The sequence below is a fragment of the Neolamprologus multifasciatus genome, chromosome 7, assembly GCF_963576455.1.
Source record: "Neolamprologus multifasciatus chromosome 7, fNeoMul1.2, whole genome shotgun sequence".
NCBI lineage: Eukaryota > Metazoa > Chordata > Actinopteri > Cichliformes > Cichlidae > Neolamprologus > Neolamprologus multifasciatus.
Window position 1 is genome coordinate 4,159,587 of NC_140445.1, and position 23,732 is coordinate 4,183,318.

At 40.4% G+C, this 23,732-nt stretch overlaps 1 protein-coding gene across 1 annotated transcript in view; it reads left to right on the forward strand.

The window, feature by feature from the left end:
• Positions 1–18,641, forward strand: part of znrf1 (zinc and ring finger 1) — a 91,961-nt gene extending 73,320 nt beyond the window's left edge. Inside the window, exons 3-5 of the mRNA XM_085166837.1 lie at positions 12,054–12,159; positions 15,734–15,825; positions 16,009–18,641. Of these exons, the coding sequence (XP_085022963.1) occupies positions 12,054–12,159; positions 15,734–15,791 (164 nt within the window). The 3' untranslated portion in view covers positions 15,792–15,825; positions 16,009–18,641. The remainder of the gene's footprint in view (positions 1–12,053; positions 12,160–15,733; positions 15,826–16,008) is intronic.
• The last annotated feature ends 5,091 nt before the right edge of the window (positions 18,642–23,732 follow it).

The window sequence follows — 23,732 nt, forward strand, 5'->3', positions numbered from 1 at the left end:
AGCAAGTTGAATGGTGACTGGTGACTGGTTGAGAAGTCGGCCAGAACAGGGAAGAGACCAACAGGGACAAGGAAAGTCATCAAAGATGATCAAAAGCAGCATGAAGAGGACGCAGCTTCACCTCAGCTCTTTGGATGTTCTAACGCCGCTCTTCTCTGTGGCCGAAGGATCAGTAGCAGCACAAGCAAGACTAGCTCACAGACCAGTTGCCCCTCAGCACAGTACACAGCTACAACTTCAACTTCATGTCTTCAAAGCTAAGCTCTGCACACGAGCAACGCAAAAGAATGAAAGGCCACAAATTCTCAGCTCACTCTAAGTGCTGAAAACAGTGTAGAGATGTGGAGCCGGGCATGTCAGGGTCTTTTGTTTTACTTCATTGACCATGTGGGCAGTGCTGCCCTGTGTCACTCTGTTAGCTCATCCCTCCCTGTCTGCTGCCCGGCTGTTTTTCTCCCTGTTATCTAACCAACAGTTATAACTGATCATCTGGGACTTGTTATTGTGTTTCTAAGGGATTACACCTGCTGTTGGTTCAAGTACATCTTGAAATTGTTCAGCCTTTGTTGGATTGATCAACTGATCAATGAGTGATAATGAGCTAATCCCAGTGTGGGACTGCAGCTGGGGATGGTATCATACAATGCAGTTCTCCAACTGCTGCAGGATCAGGTTGGAGTGGCTTTTGAGCTCTCAGCAGATAAATACACATTATCAGCTGCAGCCCAAGGGGACGTGTTTGCTGGGTGGACTGTAGGTATGTGAGGGTGAATGGTTTGCCTCTTGTTCCGTATCAGCTGGGACGGGCTCCAGCCCTCAAAGTAGGCAAAGAAAATGTATTGAGATGGTAAGAGCTGTGAATAACCTTCGAAAAGCAACTACGCATGCATGGATCCATCAGTTTTCTTCCACTTGTCAAATTCAAAGTCGTTGGTGGAGGTCGGCAGTCTGTCACGTAGCTAAGGCATAGAAACATTCACAACTACAGCAAACTTGGAATCATCACCTAATCTAACAAACATGTATTTGTACTGTGGGAGGAAGCCGGACTATGAAGAGAGAAACCACACATGGAAACGTCCCAGCGAAAGATTCAAATCCTTCTTGCTGTGAAGCAGCAATTCAAACTGCTGCACGCCTGCACACAACTAAACTTTCAACATAAGACCCACCGGATTGTCCCAGTGAACTGATGGTGAAATCCTTTGTTCTCTTGAATAAACTCTGTAAAAATATATTTGCTCGGCTGTTAAAATATGTGGGTGGCCTTCTAAGTAAAGTCTATGTTTACCTCGAGGTGTGGGCCAGTGTTCTGACATCGCACACATTTAAATACAGCATCGTTCCAAAGAAGAGACCCACAGGATGCTGAATATGCATTGGGAAATGGTTTTAGGTAAAATTTGAAAAATAAAGCACAGGTTTTATAACACTGAGCTCTTTGGCCCATTTTAGACTCAGTTATAGATAAATAAATACTGAATTTTACCATTTTTATAAAGCCAGATGATTCCTGACTTGGGGGAATATTGCTGTGATTCTGACATCATTCTTGTTTACTGTTACTCGGTGTCCACAGTGCTGCTCTGGGCTATTTATGAATGAAATAAAAAAGTACATAAAGCTGCTGCAGACACACGGTCTACCTTCCAGTCTCCTGTTACTTCATCAAGCAGGCTCCTGCTTTAATTATGGCCTCGACTGCCGCTCCTGGTTGCTTGGAGACACGCGGTCGTCATGTCTGTTTGTTGCCCCACAGCAGTAAGTTGATTGACACTTACTGGTTTGACTGTGCGTCTAAATGGGTGACCTTGTAAAAGTCTGCTCATACGTGGTGCTCATGTTTCTGAGACAATAACTAATTGAGTGAATTTGTTAGAGGCTGACACAAGAAGTCTTCAACCTGGCCATCGAGGCCGGTGCAGTAAAAAAACGACTGTAAGGCCTGCAGCTGAATTTGGATTGACGATTGAGTGACAGAGACAGAGAGAGGAGAAGTTTAACTGTCTTAAGGAAGATGGGATCCAGAATGATGGAGGACCCTGATGGCTGATAACGGACGAGAGGAGAGGGCAAAAGGAGAAACACTCCCATAATTCCTCCTTTTTTCGGCACCTCCTGTCCTACCTGTCACTCTTTATTTCCAGCAAATTACTCTCTCGTTCTGCCTCTGTCCCTCTCTCATCTGTGAGTCTGTCTGTCTGTTCCTGCTGTGTAATCTCGCAGTAATTTCTTTTTTCCCTCTATCTTCTTCCGTGTCTGTTCTCTTGGGTTTTTGAGGCCCACAAAATGGGCTGTGCTTATCTTGTTTCCCAGCATGCTCAGGGGTGTATTGTCAATCACCTGGACCGACTGACTGCCGCACATCGACACATCACACACATACACTCACACACACATCTACTGTTCAGGAGATTCATGAATGCACTGATAAACCTCTAAAGTTAAGCTGACTTGCTCATAACTTGCTTTCAAAATGAAGTTTTTAACACCACATCATCTGCATACATTTGTAGTTTTGTAGCAGAATTGTCTGAAGTGCTTCTTCCTGTCAGGGTGTTGATAGCCATTACAAACATTTCAAATTTGAAGCAGTACAACTGAGCAGACTTTATTCAGTTTCAGCGTAGAGTGCCTGTCTGCTGTGATGCACTGGATTCAAGGGCAAGGTTTTATAGCCCTTTGGTCGAACGCACAAGGTTATGGCACATATGGTCAAAGGACCACTTGCTTCACACCCAAACGCATAATTACACACTTTTGTCATGTAGAAACCTCACTAAGCAGGTTTAAATGCTTAGACCTGAAAAAAATCACAAAATTCTTCTGGCTCATATCCTTTTGATACCCCTCTAACTTCCTAATAAAGATTTTATCGCTCTGTGAATGAGGGCTGTTATTGTTCTGCATCTAACTGTGGCTGGCACATCAAGGGGCTGGACTCAAAGGACACCTTGTACATATCTCTGAGCTACTTGGAGTCATTGGTCAGCCCTGGCTTGTCATTTCATTCTGGAATTTAGACTTGTGAGTAAATCCTTTCTGCTGAAGCAGGCTTTTTACCAGGCTCGACCTCACAACAAGAAGGTTCCTGGTTCAAAGATGTTTGTGGCCTTTCTGGGTGCTTCGATTTTCTCTGGGTACATCAGCTTCCTCGCTTCGATAAGAGTAGAAAAACATATATAAAGTACATTACATTACAAATGTCATTATTCAAAGTGTACATGTGTTTATGAGTCTGCTTGGCTACGTTACTAGCCATAGTAACGTAGCCAAGCCATATGTTTCTAATTCTAACTACGTTAGTTAGAATTAGAAACATATGGCTTAGTTAGGTAGTAAATGTGCACATATTTATTAAAACTGTGTCGGATTATGAAAGACATCATTAAAAGCTTCTGGTTCTGATGCCTCAACACTGCCATTTTGAACAGCCTCATATTTTAGCATTAGCCTAGCCAAACATTTAGCTTCATCGTGGCCTCTGTTGATAAACTGAGCCTCTCCCACCCAGTGTTGCCAACTCCTCAGTAAGGAAAATCGCTATTGGCTGTCCTAAAAGTCGCTAGAAGTTGCTAAATGACGTCATCACCTAATTTGCATAATTGGTCATGCTAATGTAATTGTAACCTACGTTGTTGGAGAGAGAAATAACATCGTGGAAGAGACATAAAGTGAGTAAAAAACGTCCTAAATGCATTTAGAATTTATTTAGAACTACAAATTTAATTTCTTTTAGCAATTATTGTTTTTTTAATGTCACAATTCCAACCCTGCTCCTTTACCCGGGCTTGGACCGGCAAAAGTGACCCGAAATAGGCACTCTGGTGGAGTTACTTTGTGTGTGTGTGTTTATAAGTAGTTTTAAACCTTGTGATCCACAAAACAGCATAAGAGTAAAAGAGTAAAAGCAGAACTGCGTTACAGCACCCGCTGCTTGTTGAGAGTAAAAGCGATATGCGCTTTCACGTCTTTTTTTAGCCTGAGGGGTCTGAAAACTCGCTAAATATAGCGACAAAGTCGCTAAGTTGGCAACACTGCTCCCACCCAAAGCCTGTAGTTTTGTACTTTCTTCTTGAAACATCACATTATTTCACAAATGACAGAGCATTTTTTCATTTATAACTTCTGCAGTATCATAAAAGACAGGTCACTGTTGCAGGATTGTGGAGGAACTGTAAAATCTCACCCTACTTCATAAATCCATATCTTTGTTATCATATAGATTTAGTATGAGTAAGCTAATACTGGCAGTGAGTAATAACAGCATTCTAACAAAGCTTTTTAAGGGCCAACACAATGTAAGGGCGTCTTGTGGGATTAATTTGAAGTTTCAATACGTTGAAATAATGTCCTTTTTGTGTCTATGTGCTTACCCACCTGCCTGCACAGTGCAGAAGCAGGTGAGGCTTGTAGGTAGCACGAGTCCACGTGAGCTGACCACCGGATCTTTTCTGGGCTTTGACTTTCGCATGATGTTATTTTAATGCCTCGCACTAAATATAGCTCGTTGCACCGAGGGTGAGAAGGGGCCTCGTAAAGACCTGGAATGTCAGGGGGAGGTAGCAAGAAGACACTGACAGATAAGAAAAAGGTGAAGAGGGGGGTGCAAGGCATGCAGTTTGCCTCACGCGGATCAGGTCACCGGAGGATACACGAAGAGGTTAAAAAAAGAGAGTTTGGTGCTGTGATTCAGAAAGGCAAAGAGCACCTCATCTAAGTCGTTATAGACGCCAAATATCTGTTTGCAAGTGTGCAAGTTAGGAGGGAAGCAGGCAGGTGAGGAGAGACTGAGTGATTGAGAGACTTGCAGCACTGACACATATCTCACATCACATTCTTCCATATTTGCATCACAGTCCAATGCTTTGGTGTAATTTGCACCGTAAAGTTTACTTTCATATCAGAAATACTTTGATTTTCGTTTCATTGTTACAGCTCTTTTTCAGTTGCATCTTATCTCATTATTATGAGAAGATGTCACGGTTGTTATCAGTCATTGCTATACTCGTGAGGTCAGGGCTGATGGTGCTACCAGGTTTAATATAATGGATTTGAGCTTTACTTCGTTATAATTATTTTTTTTAACCTGATGACGGCCACCTGGTTCCTGAAAACTTGATTGCCTTTGATGGTGGCGACCGATGTCTTTTTGGTACCAGCCAACAACTGCAGATGTTGCTGTTTGGTTTTTACAGCACAGATGTAAATGTGCAGAAATAAATTCCTCAATGTAAACTGTGACGTCTGCACAACTTAAAATGACCTTTAAGTTGTGCATGTAATGGTTTTACCTTTTGACAACAGCTACAAACCTGACAAAATTAACGAAATCACTAGAATGTAACTTTATCTGAGAAACATCTATGTTAAACTAGGGACGGGTTGTACTTTCCTGTAATACCATTTTATACCACAAGTTGGTACAGGGAGTCAATGTCATTGTTTGTTTGTTTTTTGGCTACAATTAATGTCAAATGTTGTTTCTTTTTTTTTTTTTAATTAAAACCCACTGTTAAAATACTGCCCTCTGGTGGTAAAAGTTTACATTTTGTAGAGTGCATAAAACTAATTTCAACCTAAACTCCACTCTAAATGACAAACATTGATGTTTTACATTATTTTTATGCAAGCATACGTCAGCATCGGGTTTTTAGTACATCACATATTAGATTACATCAGCAGGCTGGCGTCTATAAGCTGTAACAATGTTAAGATATAATCATGCATTGTGTGAGTTTTGCAAAACTTTATTTTGTCATGGTGACACCGGAGGGCGTTGTATTATAAAATAACAACTGTGTTGTACAGCTCTCTGCAGGCCCTTTCATTTGATATATTACTCAATATATTTCTTGAAAAAAGGTTTCAAGGTCAACCTTGACCTTGGGCACTAGTATATTGTTGTGAAGTTTGCAGACAATAAAAACATATTTGTAATCAAGTTTTAACAGATTTTTGCATTTGGTGTGACCTCAATCCGATTTTCAACAACATTAAATCAACTCGGATGGTTATTGGTATCTACCGTCATCGAGTGAAAAATGTACCAAAACAAGTACCAAAATGTTCCCTCCAAAATGTATACTTATTCGGAAACATTGTATTCAAACTGTTATAGCCTGTTACTTTACAGTAACAGGCTATAACCTCCTGAGAGGTTATAGCCTCCTCCCGAGAACCAGCCTATCTTTTAAATTATTTGAACTACCCTACTAAGTCCTGATGTATTAAAGAGAGGACATCCTGGGCTTTCCATTGATATCTTATGTGTTTGGGTGGCCTCTATTACGTCCAAAGAGGAAGGAAATCCCCCAAAAAGTTAAATGGGAAGATTCCTCGGTTCTCAGGAGGATTTATCAAAGTCTTTCTCCAAAAGTTGATTCTGTTCATCTGGACGTAGCGTTTTGTGGGAGAAACGTTTCGTTACTCATCCAAGTGACTTCTTCAGTCTCAGCTGACTGCAGGATTCCCCAATCTTATAAACAGTACATTTGCATAATGACTGAAACCAGTCCACTGGCCTGTAGGTGAATAGACTGGAGAGTCCTGGCCTGATGACACTCTTTCAATGATGAGGATGTACACATCCTGGACAGGGAAGAAAACTGGTTTGAGGGCGGAGTCAAGGAGGCCATTTACGTGAAAAGAGAAAGACCATCTCTGAATCGAGGAGGGGGCCTAAGGGTACATCTTTCGCCATCTTACAATGCTGTGATTGCAGCCATTCCCCAACTCTCTGTGAATGGTACTCATGGCCATTGATCAGTGGGCTTTGATCAGTGGGTTTTGGTCAGTAGTTGTTGATCAATGGTCATGAGAAGGCTTAATCATTAATTATTGCATAATTATGATTAAGGAACTGACCTCCCAGCCCATTGTTCCTTCAGTGGGCTGGTTTCAGTCATTATGCAAATGTACTGTTTATAAGATTGAAACCTGCAGTCAGCTGAGACTGAACTTGGATGAGTGACAAAACGTTTCTCCCACAAAACGCTACGTCCAGATGAACAAAATCAACTTTTAGAGAATTACTTTCCTGGATGATTGAGAATGCATCAAGACATTTATCAAAGTCATAACACACGATCGTTAATTATATCACTACATCACTATAGGTCGTTTGTACAAACAATGGCAACAAGTAATGTAGTTTTAAATAGCTCTGTATAGCATTATTATCACTTTGACCTTGAGATCAATCAGTTAACTTATATGACAAATTAGAGGTCAAATGTGACACAGTTTAAATTGAAAGTAAAGGTACTTTCAATATGTTGACATAAGACAGCACACTTGTAAGAATCATGCAAGTTATAAGGCTTGTTGATTTTTGACCAATGTACCATAAAGTTTACCTTGCAGACCTTTGCGGATGTAAGCCAAATTTGAATGGATTGTTAACATGGTCCCACTCTGCAGCCCTACAAAGTGTTATCAGAATTCATGCAGACCTGCATGCAAACGCTACCAAAAAATAACCTCCTTAGCAGAGGTAATTATGAGCTCTCTATTCAGGAAGTTGTTTTTCTTTTGCCTAAACTCAGCTAAACCCTAACCCTGCTGTTGTTGCATCTTAAAACTGAATTCCCTGCTCTAATCAAACAGTGTCATCTCTGGTAAACCGGATTCCTGTACAAGCTTTGGTATTAGAGAAGGTCACAGCACATTAATGTCGTTGCAATGTTACGAAAGGAATTAAACGTTAACACTAAAGTCAGCTGTAAGATTCTCTGGGACTGTGGTGGTTTGCTAGAACAGAGGTGACAGGCTGCTGCCTAATATGCCTTGCAGCTGCAGTTGCGATCAATACTGAGACTTCTGGCTGAGGCAGAGCTGTGATGAGTTAGAGCGCTGGCTTCATCCAGATGACCTCATTTTTTAAAGCATTTTCACAGGTGAAGCAAACACGATTGAACAACCCTCTTAACTTGATTATCAGCTCAGTTCAGGTGTTGACTTTAAATTTAATACACTTTGCACTCATTTCCAAATGGGCAAAACTGTGTGGCTTAAAGGACTGTGCCGGCTTTTTGGCAGTTGATTGATTTCTGAGTTTTTCCTGGTTTGATTTGCAGGCTAATAAGAAGTAATGTGCAAGATGCTAGAAGGAGGACTGGATGTATTGTTATCAGACGCGATGTAGATTACTGCCACTTAATCCAGAGCGCTTATTCGGAGAGATCCTGGGTGTTTTTAGGGGGTGGATGGATGTGAACAATGGACAGGAGACACTATTTGTCAAAAGAAAGAAAGAGGGGAGGGAGGGATGAGAGGAGCGGGGTTATGGGAGTTTGTTGAGGAACTAAGCTGATTTGCAGTCTGAGCATATGCTGTCTCTTATTCCATCTCACAGTCTGCCCCCATCAAGTATCCTTCTTTTCGCTTTACTGATAAAAATGGGATCTTCTATCATTTTGGCAAATCCTCAACGCCGTTTTTTCCAGCCTCGGGGCAATGATGTGTGACATTTCCACAGGAATAATGTTAATGTGGGTTCGTATGGCTGCGTAACAGTGACTGAAACTTTATCTAGGGTTAGGATTAGGTTATGGGGTTATGGCTGGGCTCAAATTCTGCCTCCACTGACAATTTATGAGGCCTTATCTGTGACTTTATTTTACAGTTAAAAGACTTTTACAGGTCATTGGATTAGAGGATAATTCCTTATGACTTTACATATAATGTCAGGTCCAAATTCCGCACAGATCCCTGCAAATCTAATGATACTGTGCTTTACCAAAGAACTTGGATCACATCTCTTGCATGCATCTTGTTGTTATACGCTGGTTATGAGATTTGCCAAAGATGGGTCCTGGACAGGCAATAAGTGCACCGTAAAAAAAACAATTCTAAAAAAACAGTAATATTCCAGCAGCTGGGGCGCCAAAATAATACCATAAAATAACAGAAAATAACTTTCCCATGAAAATACGGTTATTTTCAGTAATGAAAATACAGTTTGTTGCCCTAATTTTACATGCGATTTTGCCTTTTTCAAGTGCTTTTAAACATTAAATTAGGAACAATTTAATGTGATTAAACAATGAAATTACCTATAAAAAAGGTCAATGAATGCGGCAATATGAATAATAATACTTAACTGCATATTTCTGTACATTTAACAGTTGGTTTAAATAACAATGGATTGCATTCATATAGCGCTTTATGAGACACTCAAAGCACTTTATAATTCCCCTCTGGCCATCACCAGTAGGTGGTAGGTGAAGTGTCTTGCCCAAGGACACAACGACCGAGACTGTCCGAGCCGGGGCTCGAACCTGATTACAAGGCGAACTGCCAACTCTTGAGCCACGATCGCCCTAAATAACAATAATAATAATAATTATTTGATGTAAAAAAAAGTTTATATGAATGATTTTATATATTTTTCCATAGCATTACATTTGAATTTTACAGTTTTACAGTTTTTTACAGTTTTATCACGATTTTTTTTTACAGTGTGGGTGGATGTTAACATGCTGCAGTAAGACAGTGAATATTACTGTGATTGTTCTAGTTCCAAGGAAGGGTTAGAGGTCGATACTGGGGGACCGGCAGGTTAACCTGGTTAGTGGGGTGGGGGTGGGGGTGGGGGGACTGGCAGGTTAACCTGGTTAGAGCTGGGTTGTGTTTTGCCACCGGCAGAGCAGGAACATTTTCCAAATGTTTTGGTGTTTTGGTGTTACAGGTTGTATTTTTTTTAAAGATTTTTATGTTCCAGACAGATGTGTATATGTACATATAGATGTGTGTGTATATATATATATATATATATATATATATATATATATATATATGTGTGTGTGTTGTTAATCCTCTGAGGTCTAAGTCATGATCAGTATTAAATTTTTCCTTTTATTAAATTGTTCTACTAAGTCTTGCCAATCAGAGAACTGTTCTACTTAATTAAGCTCTTAATTTATGTTGCTGCTTGCTGTGCTTAATATTTTGGGGTGTAAAACAGGATTTCCTAAGTTTTTTGGATAAAAACCTCATCTTATCTTTTTAAGTACAACGTGACAGTGTTTGAAGACGGAGCACAGAAAATTAGTTTGAGACTCAGATTTAACAATAAAACACATTAAGCTGAAGAATCATTCTGTAAAATATAAAAAAAGATTGTTTAATTTTACTGTTATACAAATGCACAATGTCAGCAGCAATGCTCCTGCAGGCTGTGGCATTCAGACCATGATTGATCATTTTCCGGGGACCAAAGTATGCCAAGAAAACATTTCCCACCTCATTACACCAGCAGCAGCAGCAGTGGCGGCGGTGGCCTGGATAGTTGACATAAGGGAGGGTGGAGCCATGGATTCATTCTGTTGATGCTAAATTGTGGCCCTAACATCTGCGGCTTCAGCAGAAAAGGAGATCCGTCAGACCGTGGTGTTTTTTTTCGTTCATTCTTCACTGGTTCAGTCCTGGGGGGCCAGTGTCCACCACCGTCACAAATTTCTCTTCTTGGCTGACAGGAGCTCAAACCAGTGTGACCTTTCATTCAATTCTGAGTAAACTCGAATTCTCAGGGTATCAGCAGTCGCAGAAATACTTACAATGCTGCACATGTTTGATGTTCACTAATGCTCCTGACACATATTTATGTAGGCTGAGGAGTCGGCAGTTTCATTCGATTGTGTTTGTACTTGTAGCATCCCAAGCAACACCCAAGCCTGAGTAAAGTAAAGTATTAACTAAAGTAAATTAAAAACACTTTGTAAGGGCTTAGGTTTGCTTCCTCTAGTCGTCCTTTCATCATCACCATCGACAGCAGGTTATCTTGACCGTGTCTACATGCTTACGTGGACTGAGATGCTGCTATGTGATTGGCTGATTCGATGTTTGTTTGAAAAGCTGCTGAAATAGTTTATGTAAAAAAAAAAAGGCCATTTATATCTATAAAGCGACTCTTAGGGGCAAAAAATAAAGTTTTCTGATTTTCTTTCTTTAGCAGGGACATAATGTTGGATTACATTTTGTGCTTTTTGTTGTTTTTGGCATTTAAAGTGTTTTTTTAATATACATCATTGTTTCCTTTGGGGAATCACTCTGAATGCTGACATATGTGTTGCTAATTGATGCACAACAATGAACTGGTTTTGAAACCTTTACAATAAGAAGTTCTATTTGGCATCGTGTTGGGTTTATGGAACTGAAAACAGGGGGTGGAGGGCAGTTATTGGCTAGTGCTAGCGACTTTTTAAAACTAAGATAAATTTAAAACAAAATGAAATCACCATCTACAGTTTCTGAAGGGGAACGTTTTGCTGTGTTTTGTTGTACCAGACCGTAAAGTTGGGTGTGTAACAGGAGTGACTTGATGTTACAGCCGGCCTCAGCTGTCCATAAGAATAATAACATTTTTTGCCACATGTGGATTGGCTTTATTTTTGGGCTCAGAGGTTGTAGCTTACATAAATACCCATGATAATAATCCATTTAATTTATTTAAAAGTTTATTTTAACATTAAAGTCTATGGGGTTCACTTAATCATTTGGAGTAAGCCTCAAGTGGCCATTTAAGGAACTGCAGTTTTTGGCACTTTGTTTTTATGGTTATTTATTTATTTTCATCACAGGAAATATGATCTTGACAGTTCTAATATTTGTCCAATAATTCAGTGCACCCCTACTTTTGTTTATGAGAAACCAGCACAGAGTTTCTTTAATGTTAGACAGAAACAAAAACACAGGTTTTCAGGGAATATGAATATGATCATACACTGTGGATGAAAGAACCATCCTGCAGTGCTGAGCAGAATCTCAGCACTCGTTAAGCAGATTGAAGAAATCAATGCAGTTCCACAAGGAGAAACAGACTCGAAGCTCCTGATTCATCTCCAAACTCCTTCTCGTGCATGTTCACTGCTGCACGGAGCGAACGGTAACCACTAAGCTGTGTCTGCTGTGTGCGATGCACCAATCTGCTCCCCCCACTGCTCTCTGCTGTGTTTGATATGCTCTGAAATGTTTTTGGTGCATACTGATTCGTCTTCTGCTGTGTGTGTGTGTCTGTGTGTCTGTGTGTCTGTGTGCGGCTGCCACCTCAGATGATGTGTTGGCGAGGGATGCCGGTGAGTGTGTGATATGTCTAGAGGAACTGCAGCAAGGGGACACCATAGCCAGACTGCCGTGCCTCTGCATCTACCACAAAAGGTGAATGACACACACACACACACACACACACACACACACACACACATTTGAATCACTGCCCGTTATATAATTTTGCACTTCTTCTAATTAAATCGACTTACAGCATCTCGATAAAGGCATTCCTTAATGATGGACGGGCCCTGTGCCTTTGATTTAAAGGTTATTCATATTATACTATTGAATGATAGCATATCTAAACACTGATATATCACTGTCACATTATCTGGATGGCTTGAGATGATTACCATATACGAATGGAAAAGCCTTATGCAACTGCCTATTGATCCCCAGAAGTCCCAAAAGTCCCGGGTTCACTGAGTTTGTCACCGTAATGTAATCAGAATTATATTTTCAAAATAAAGGTGGCTATATAGTATATTACCCAGGAGAAGTACTCCGTCCATACATTTTCTACCAGCAGTGTAAGCAGAGAGCAACTCCTAAATGAAACTAAAGAACCGTTCTGAGAATTGTGTTTTGTTTCTTTTATTTTCTCTGTTTGTTTGTGTTGTTCCTCCCAGGAGAATATCCTCCATCCTCCATCATGACCTTAATAATTTTTACATTATATTGAGCTCATTTATCATAAAGTTAAGCTAAACGCCTGCAAGTTTTTGCGTGTGTTTAGTAAATAACTGCAAGGCTGTAACTCATCATTAGCCAGCCATTAGACCCTGAAGCCCAAATTTACATGTCTGAATTGTTTTCTTGTGTCTAAGAGTTAAAAACTTTTATAATGCAGCTCAGCATAACTTCCAGAAAAAAAAAAATTTGTTATTAATGACATCGTTAAGTGAACTGCAGTTACCATCTTCTTACACACATTAGCTTGTGCTCACACAGTTTATATAAGCTAGCACTGGGATGAGGTATACATTAGACTCCGGGTCAGTAAGTAAGCTGCTCAAAAAAATTAGTCTCACCTGCTTCTAGACATAAAAGCCCAGACTTTTGATTTTTATAAATAAGGTACTAACAATTCAAACAAGTAAAACAACATCTTAACTTTTCTTACAGGGAAGCCTGTTTTGCCCATATGATGCATGCTGACTACGCAGTCATGGATTTACAACTGGATGCACTCTGATGATAGTGCCTTTTTCCAACCAATACCTCCAACAGATGTTTGAAGCGTAGCAAATGCAGAAACAGAAACTATATATATATATATATATATATATATATATATATATATATATATATATATATATATATATATATATATATATAAGAGGCATATCCAGGTCTCAAAACTGAAGCTAAAGGAAGAGAGCGGTAAACTAAGTTAACTATGTTTCTTTTCTTTATTGGCCAGCAGGGGGCGACTGCTGTGGTTCCAAAAAGACTTCTGGTTGTATAGAAGTAATAAAAAGGAGTTTCATCCAGCGTATGCTCATCGCTCAACAACTAATCACTTAGAAATTGTTAGCCAATGAGAGTGCAGTTTCACAGTTAGCTCCACCCCTGCCTCGTAGTGTCCTGTGTCGAAACATCGAGACGCAGCAGCAAAAACACTCTCCCCAAGGTTTCGCAATAAGAGTAATCATCATTCATGCTGTGGATGATGGGCGCTGTTTGCTTTGTGATCAAAATGTCACATGGGGCACATTTACTCACAGAATTTTCACTTTTAGCCTCCGAATTTATATATCTGGGGCACAGCTCCATAGGGCCACATTGATTCTGAAGTATCGTTTTGAAAACAAAAGCCAGTCATTTTAAGACAGCAATGCAATATATCAGTTTATTTTATTTTACTTACTTTTCTCTCAAATCAAGTTTTTCCAGCAAATTATTAGGGGTGCAACGATACTCGTATCGATATTGAACCGTTCGATACAGTGCTTTCGGTTCAGTACGCATATGTATGAACAATACAAAATTTTTAATTTATTTTATCAACTTTTCTTCTGACGATGCTGTCTGTGTTGAGCGCTCAGTGGATCTGCGCTCGACAGTGCAGCCTAGGCGGAGTAGTCGAACGCAGATTCACTGAGCGCAGGACAAGCTAGCAAGACAGAAGCTAAGCTCGTTGCAACATGGCAAATTGAACCTCCCCCACCCTCATTCAGATCTGGCGTTTGGAACTATTTTGGTTTTCATGTGACGTATGACCCTGAAGGTAAGCGCGTCATGGACTAAAGTAAAACAGTATGTTGGATGTGCCACGCGATGCAAAATTACATTGGTGGGAACTAGTGTGTTAGCGCAGTTAGCTCGTTAACGTGTTGGCCGTCCAGCCCCACGCACGGGGCGATCCCTGGTAGCTCGTTAACGGAGATTTGTCGTGTTGTGGCGTTAACGTCATTTCAGATTAACGCTGACAGCACTAGTGGGAACACAACGAATATGACTGCACATTTACACCGACATCATCCTAGTGCAAAGACAAGTGGAAGCAGACAAAAACAACAAGCAGGCATGCTACAAATTTTACCCGAGTCATTTAGACAGCCGTTAGCACATGATTCTCCTTATGGGGACCTGATATGTTTAATATGCTGCTGAGAATATAGCCCAGAAGAAGCGTATAGTATAGCTTTTATTTTGGAAAGAGACATTTCTCTGTAATAAACTCTCTTTTCCAAAGATGAGTGATTTCTCGATCAGATAGATTAATTTTTTATTACTTTGTTGTTTCAGCAACATTAAATTTAAAAACTGTACTTTTGAGTTAAAATATATATTTATAATTTTAATAAATGACAAATTAAAAAGGCATGAACATTTTTTTTGTATCGAAAAAATATCGAATCGTGACACCAAAGTATCGAACCGAACCGTGAATTTTGTGTATCGTTGCATCCCTACAAATTATGTTTTTCAGTTCCAGCTCATATGTGACGTGTGTTTAAAAACGGTGAATATTAGCAATATGGTGTAAGTACGGTGTTTTGTTGAAAAATTCATACCTGTGTTACTGTTATAGCTGTTACCCTTCAAGTGTTGAATTCATATGCTCCTAAATGTTACATAAATCATCTTTTTCCTTCACTGTACTAATTTTTAAAAAGCTACCATGCTTATATAAAATCCTGGTAAAATGCTTGGAGCTGCTTTTTTTGGTTATTAAAAAACATTTTGATGGTTGCACCTCATGTATTTCTACTTGTAATGTAGCATTTTATACTTTACGGCGCTTAAATTGCTGCTTAAAACAAAAGATGTCCTTCCACCCACACAGAGACTTATGGGGTGTTTTATTGCAAACTTTTCCATAAACACAGCGAGAATGTAAAATGTTACAAGTTGAGAAATAATGCACATTAGTGCCGCTCTTGTGTTCCCCCCTGGGTCTCGTCTACAGTATAAGTTGCATGTTGTGTATGCATTGCTAAAGCGGGAGGATATGGAGGCCTTCCAACATGCCTACGTGTTACTTTAGCAACAACCCTCTGTAGTATTGAATCCATCTTAGACTGCAGTATAATTCAATTGTGTTCTTATGAGCTCTCAACGCTTAATCAAATTTCTATTTTTATCAGCCGCATAGATCAAGTAATCGCACTAAGTTCACTCTGTGTTTGCAGCTGCATTCAGCACGCAGCGTCATGCCTTCTGTTTGTTTCTGCAGCTGTATAGACTCATGGTTTGAGATCAATCGGTCCTGCCCTGAACACCCCTCTGACTGACTGACCACCGGGCCCACTCTGAATACTGTTCAAGGTAAGAAACACACTCAGAAGGCCAAATATTACAGACGAAATGTGCGTACAGTGTGCAAAAGAGCCAGTGTTGTCTTTTTACTGCTGCTTAAATGGTGGATTTGATCAGGACAGACTGAAAATGAGGCATACATACCAAAGAGTAAAATCTCTTTCTGTTTCTTGACCTTCTTGTCTGTTCCAGGACATCTCGTGGTCCTGCCGGGGATATCTGGACACAGGCGTAACCAAATCTGGTGAAACAATCAAAGTGATCAACACTTACGTATCCTGACAGAATCCATCATCCTACCAAAATAATTACTCCTTGAGAACTGAACCAAAAGAGAAAAAAAAAGCGTAACTGTCGAACCATCGTTCACTCCCTCCACCTTACATCTGCTGATGATACTGCTGAGAACCGCCGCCCTTCCTTTCATCCTTCGCACCTCTTCAAGCTAACAGAGTCCCTTAAAGGGCTTAGTTGGCCTCAGCTCCCCTTCTGACTCAACCGCGGCCAGCTGATTCCCTGACACGCTCAGGTCCTCGCAGGCCTTACATCACATCTTTGGATTCAGGCTTGTCAGTTACTTGTGTCCAGCCCTCCCATGGCCTTAACTCGGAAGAGGAGTGGAAGCAGAGCGGAGGAAGGAAGAAGGAAGGGAACCAGTGATATGGAAGGAGGAGGAGAAAACCGGCAAACGGATGATTGTTGAGCTGCAGGAGCTCGCTATGAGAAAAAGACTTGTACATTAGTGGGTGGGCCTCTTATCTCACGCAATAGGACGCCGACTTGGTGATGTCCTATCATAACAGACTGGCTCCCGGTGTGCTCTTTTCTCATAGTTCCTGCCTCAGTTCTGCACTCTTCCTCACCAATATGACTCGAATAATTAATTTAAAGTCTCCGCAGTGCTATTTAGATGTGGTTCACGCATACCTGGGCAGGCAGAAAGAGTCAAACATGTCAAACTGGGACGTCAGCTTGTCTTGTATGTATGGGTTGGTAAGAGGGACTGGGGGCTTGGTGGAAAGGAGCAGTCCTGACTGGGAGGCCAGAAGGAGCCAGCGATGTAGTTTATGCTCCTACTGTGTGATATGTGTGTTTGGGATGCTCCACTGTCAGGCTTCACCTGGTATGTGTATGTACACTATGTGGGTGTGTGTATGCGTGGACTGGTGACAATGTAGCTTTTGCTGAAGCCTTTGTGTGTGTGTGTGTGTGTGTGTGTGTGTGTGTGTGTGTGTGTGTGAGTGAGTGAGGCAGCATGAAAGGTTATCGTAGAGGGCTGACTGAGACAGTGCCGTGTGTGTTTTGAAATGTTTACAGTGTAGCTGTCCATGTTCCCCGTGTGTGCGACTGGCAGTCCTCCCTTTACTTTGCTGATGTTTACAGCTACAGAGAAGCGACATGACATATTGTAAATTTCACTTGTAACCTCTCTCGGTTCTTTCTTTTAAGATCTGCCAGATTTTTCATGTGATCATGATTAGTCATTTTCTTGTGAGAGCCTCGAGCAAGAGCCAGTGTGAATGAGTGTCTCTGTGCATATGACTGTTTGCATGGAAGGATTTCCGAACAGGCCCACTGGGCACAGCACCAAGGCCCAAGGAGTCACATAACCCCGGTCCAGAGTCTGTCTTTTCTTGTTAATAAATAATAAGAGGACTTGAAAATACTCAAAAAGACCCAAATGAGTTGAAAATGGAACAAATAAATAAAAAGAAACTGAAAATATTCTAAAAGCAGCTGCAAAGAAATTTGAAAAGATCCAAATCAGAGACCCACAGCTACCCAAAACAGCTACAGACAGACTCGACTGACTCAAAACAGCAACAAAGAGACTTAAAATGATTTTAAACTGCTACAAAGACACTTAAACTAACTTCAGTGGCTACCAAATGACTGAAAACAACTACAAAGAGACACTAATGATTCAAAAATGACGTAGAAAGATTCAAAAATAACTCAAAACAACAGCCCCAACTACCAAAGGGACTCAAAATGACCTGAAACAGCCACAGACAGATTAATGACACAAGAAAAAACAACTACAGACGCATAATACGTTTAATAAACAGTTAGAATTTTTTTAAATGGGCTCAAAATGTCTACTGAGAGACTAGAATGACTTCCAAACAGCCAAAAATTGACTCTAAATAATTTAAAACTGCAACATGGACATTCGTAATCAATTAAATCAAAGAAATTCATAATTCTCCAAAAACAAACGAAAATCAGAATTTCTAAACCAATTTAAAATGACGTAAAAAACCCAGAATTTTAAAGAAATAAAAAAAGGACCAGGTAGAGAAATAAATGGACACAATGGAGGAACAAACGCAGAAGCACCCTGAAGACGAGCAGAGGTGGACAACGGCGACGACCGTGTCATTTAAAGTCTTTTGTCGTTTCTTTGTGTCTTCCTTGGTTGGAGGCTTTTTACAAGCCTGTGCCCGCGGGCCTGTTGGCTCACGATCCATCCATGACTGTTCGTGCATGTGTGCTTGCAACTGAAAAGGCGCCTCTTGGTCTTTGCGACTGTCGGTTCCCCACATTGTATTTCTGCTAGAGCAGGTCTGGCTGTCTGCGACGGGAGACGTGAGCCACTCAGACCCTTAAAAGGACTCTGTAGTCCCACTGTGGAGCCGCTGAACGGGGCTTATTTATTCATTTGTTCATATTTAACAATATTTGTTTAATATTCCAGTCATGTGGGGCGTTACTCACTCTTCAGAATGCCAAGAGCTGATGTGTGAAGACTACTACGAATCAACATACAAACTGCATTTACAAAGCTACTGTAAACAAATGGTGGAATAAATTGTGCTAGATGACAGACCATTTTTCAGCTTTCATTCTGTGACCCACATTCAACTTCTCCAGCAGGAGAAGTGGGTTTCATGGTCAACCTGCATGTGTTTTACTGGGACATGGTGTTGTTGCTGATCCCTTCAGGATAACACTCTTACATCGCTCAGAAATGTTCAGCACACAACCCCTCCTCCAGGAGTTATTTTAGGACTGAATGCGAGGTATCCGCTTTCAACCTATTTCACTCTGTCATTTAACATTTAACAACATTTCCCAGAACCCAATCTGATAGTTTCCAGAGAGAAAACATTTAAAAGGCAATGAGTATGGGGTAAGAGTTTAAAATCTTTGTTTGTGCATTAGACTGCCTCAGTCATGAAGCCTGCAGGTCAAGAATAATGAGATAGGATTGGTAACTAACAATAAATCAACACTATGAGGTCTAATTTCATGCTGAGAAGTCAAACCCTAAACCTAACTATGTTGTAAATACAAACAACAGTTTATGAAACACTTTTTACATACTTCATGTCTGTCACATTTTTTCTTTTAGTTGCCACGACTTGCAGGAACAATTTCCAAAAGCCCCAAATTACATATTCTGATACCACAGGATTAGCATCAAGTGCTTTACTTGAAACCAGAACTGAATTAAAGCCAGATAATGAAAACCACTGAAAACAGACAAATCCTTCATTTCCAGCCTGGACATTGAGGTGGTTCAAAACAGCAAGCCCAAATGTGTGTGTCAATAAAGTTTTAAATCAGTTCTGATTGACACATGTAGACACTGCAAGAAGACAACAAGGAAGCTCAAAAAAGAAAGCTAATCTATGGTCGTGTCCAAATTCATGGGCTGCATCCTCCTGAGGACCCGGCCTTCGCGGTCTACGTGGGCCGGGTCCTCAGAAGGTCGGGTAGGCCGGAAGTAAACGGCTGGGGAAATTGGACGGTCTAGCCTTCAGATTAGCGTCACCGCTGTCTCGGTGGAGTTTAGTAAACTCAACCGTCTGCTCCTTGCTATCTAAAATATAACAGGACACTGGCGTAAATTCTCGACTGTCTCACACTTCTGTTTAATCAGTTTTCTGTTTGACGTTTATTCAGCTGTGTGAAAATCCCAGAGGAACCCACCCGGGGGATTAATAAAGTTTTATTTTATCTAATCTAATAACTTTAATCTCGGCCAAACCGATTTACTCACGAACAAATAAAACACTGAAAAAAGCCCAACAATAACATTTTTACGTTGTCTAAGTGACTTATATATTACGTTTAACCTGAGTAGCGAAAGTCCGCGGTGATCTGAAAATGATGTGCCGGGAGTTGTGCCGTTCTCGGCGGCTTCAGTGACCCTCGAGCTCCTGGCGAGCTATCGAGCTGGTGGGTAGCAGACGTCTCCGAAAACGTCGAAGCACTTTTGCAAATATGCGATATCTTGATAAACCGAGCAGATATTTGATGTTTACACAGCTGCTTTCTCGCCTGAAAATATGTTAAAAGTTTATTTTGTGACCCAGAAAGATTAGTAAGAGTAATTTTAAAACTTAGTAGCGGCCGCCATTATTGGAAACTGGAGTTTGGCTGGGCCGCGCTATGAATTCTGAGATATGGTAGGCCACGAAGGACACACCCGACCCATCCTTCAAATTTGGGGAAAACGAGGACGCATTTGTCGGCTGCATTCGGAGGAGTCTACGAATTTGGACAGCCTTCGGCGCGTCGCTGTGACGTAATCGGTCTACAAAAGCGGCCTCAGGAGGATGCAGCCCATAAATTTGGACAATACCACCATATCAAGGGAATATCAGAGCATGCAAGCACGGGACAACGAATAACCCACAATTCCATGCAGATGTGCTGCACACCAATCAAGACTGTCAAAGTCTAACATCTGTAATAATCTGAGTGTTTAAATATATATGTTTTTTTTCTACACCTAATATACTTTTCGAATTTGTAAAGAATTTCTTGGTGTATCTCAAATGAAGATGGGTTGAAATATTCACAGGTCTCCAGTTGGCAGCATAACTCAAGAAGTCAGTTTACATACTATCGAGTGTGCCCAAAAGGACACTTAGCACAGTTTATTTACACAAATGCGTGGCGGGAAACATACTGAGCATGTTGCATAGTGCGGTATGTCAGCAGATGACTTTACAGAAACACAAAAAGAGCGCTAGTAGCTGCAAAACTGCTGCAAAGACACAAAAGACCAAAAATAACAATGAAAAGAGATCTGAAAGGAGCAGGAAAATGAACACAAATGGCCTGTATTTGTATAGCGCTTTACTAGTCCCTAAGGACCCCAAAGCGCTTTACACAACCTGTCATCCACCCATTCACACACATATTCACACACTGGTGATAGCAAGCGCCGTTGTAGCCACAGCCACCCTGGGGCGCACTGACAGAGGCGAGGCTGCCAGACACTGGCGCCACCGGGCCCTCTGACCACCACCAGTAGGCAACGGGTGAAGTGTCTCGCCCAAGGACACAACGACCGAGACTGTCCAAGCCGGGGCTCGAACCGGCAACCTTCCGATTACAAGACGAACTCCCAACTCTTGAGCCACGATCGCCCACAAGTAAACGCAAAGCAATTAACAGAAAGAAAAGCCCCTCTCAGCCTTCATCAGTTTGTTAAAGTGATGACACTTTGTCATGCGGACTCTTTGATTGGTGAGACATGACAGAACAAAACAGTACTTGTGTGATATTATGTAATATACATCAGTACACCAAATTTTCTTTTCTTGTCTTGCAATATTTTGACAGCTTTTTCATTTAAGAAGGCAACTTCCAGTATGTAGTCATGGAAACAGGTCCATATGCACTTGAGCAGACCTTAAATGGGTCAGGCAGATGTTCCACTGCAGGTTAAAAACTGCGACATACTGAACTTGCCATTGCTGTGCTGTTTGCATAACTGCATACTGCTCACTTCCTTTTGGAGACAGTCATGGATCTGCTGCTGGATGATTCACCTGAAACACTTCTAGATGCAACCTGGAGCAACAAACTGATTGAGTCTTTCTGTCGTCATCACGGAAAGTCTGTGTCAGAAACGTATGATTCAGTCTGATATAGACGTTTCACTGCAGAGGAAAGAAATGAGGTAAATTTGAACATATGTGAAAGCTTGGAAACATTAGTGTGGCCCCCTCCCAGCAATAAAAGGTATGTGAACTTTTGCACTACTTTTTTACACAGCGTTAAACACATAAACACATCCTGAAAAACAATAAATCAATCAAAACATGCATGCATGCATATTCAGACTTTATCCTGTGAGCAGAAAAATAAATGGGCATCTTTGAGCCTTACATGAGATTATTTTGGGCGAAGTTAAACTAAAATATTTTTGATAGTTGCAGCACATAAAAGATTTTTTCACAGGCAGAAAGAGAAGAGTGGGAGGCTTACATGTCTGCCTATTTACAGCTCCACCTCAGCTCCTAGAGTCCTTCCTCTTTATAGGGTTAAAATCCAAAAAACATAATTAATATTAGATATTTATATTGCAGGCTGAAGCAGTTTTACTTTTACGTTTAAAGTGAAAAAAATGATTACTATATGGTAAATGGACTGGTTCTTATAAAGCGCTTTTCTAGTCTTCTGAGCACTCAAAGCGCTTTACATAACTTGTGCATTCACACAAGCCCATTTTTCTAGGTGCTTTCTAGGTAACATTCACACGTACACTCCGATGGATGCATCGGAGAGCAATTTGGGGTTAGTATCTTGCCCAAGGATATTTGGCATGTAGACTAGGGAACCAGGAATTGAACCACCAACCTTCCGATCAGTAGATGACCTGCTCTACCGCCTGAGCTACATCCACCACAAATGGCTGTAATACTTTTACAGCCATTTGTGGGAAGGTGGCATCATTTTCATTAGGATTTTTTTTCTCTGACACTGTTGAAAAAATAAGAATACATGAACCTGATAAAATTAATTGGATCATTTACTCCTTAAAATGTATTTTATGGAGATTAATTTTGGTTTGTTGTTGTTTTTTTGATAAAAAATAGTGGAGCTATGTAAACATACTGGCCTTTAAAGGGTTAAAATCACAAAAGATATGATTAAATACAAATAATATTTGATATTTATGTTTCAGGCTGAAGTAGTTTTAAAAGACTGAGTCATTACAAGTGGAAAAATATTACTGTATAATATTTTTACAGCAGCTTTTGGGGAGCTGCCAATTTTTGTCCTTAGGGTGTAAAGTATGACTTAAAAAAAAGTCTAAAATTACAGAAAAATAAAAGTGGATGAAAATCAATGTTGCTCTCAATCGTTGACCCATTTTAGGACCTAATTAAAAAAATGATCCTTGAAATGCATTTTATAGAAATTATTTCTCTTTTTGGGGGTTTTGTTCAATAAAAATCAGGGAGTTATGTAAACATACTGTCCCAAAAGAACTGTAATTAATCTGTGGTATGTATATTTCAGGCTGAAGTAATTTTAAACACTGAGTCATTTAAAGTGGAAAAAATATGACTATACAGCAGTTTCTGGGAAGGTGGCATTTTTATCCTCGGGGTAAAAAGAGCTGGGATTTTGGGATTTTTAAGGTTGACAACAGGATCCTAAACTACGCTGACTCTATAAATAACTAAAGTCCTTGCTAATAACCAAATTAGCAGGTGTGTGTAGTGTAGAAATGTACAGTTCAAAATGTAAACGAACAAGTCAGCGCTACCTAAAGGTGAGAACAACATTAACAACTGCAAATTTGATAAAGACATCACAAAATATGTCAGTTTTATGGTGTTTTTTCTGTTGCCTTTCCAAATGTACACATGTTAGCAAAGTTTCCTCTACAGCATGTGGGGATTATATCATTTTATATCAGGTTGATTCTTTTACATCATTTAGCTTTGAGCAGTGTCATTTGATTAAACATTTATTCCATTCATTAAACATACAGTTTCAATCAGTTTCAATCTTGTTTTTCAGTTTCATAATGTCCATCAAGTGTTCCAGGTTCACAGCCGGTGCGCTCTCACTCATTTTGTGAAAGTTGCCAGCATGTCTCAGGGCCTCAGGATGTCTGGGCTGTGACTCACTGGATTGGGCTATTACTGATACTGGGCTGTCAC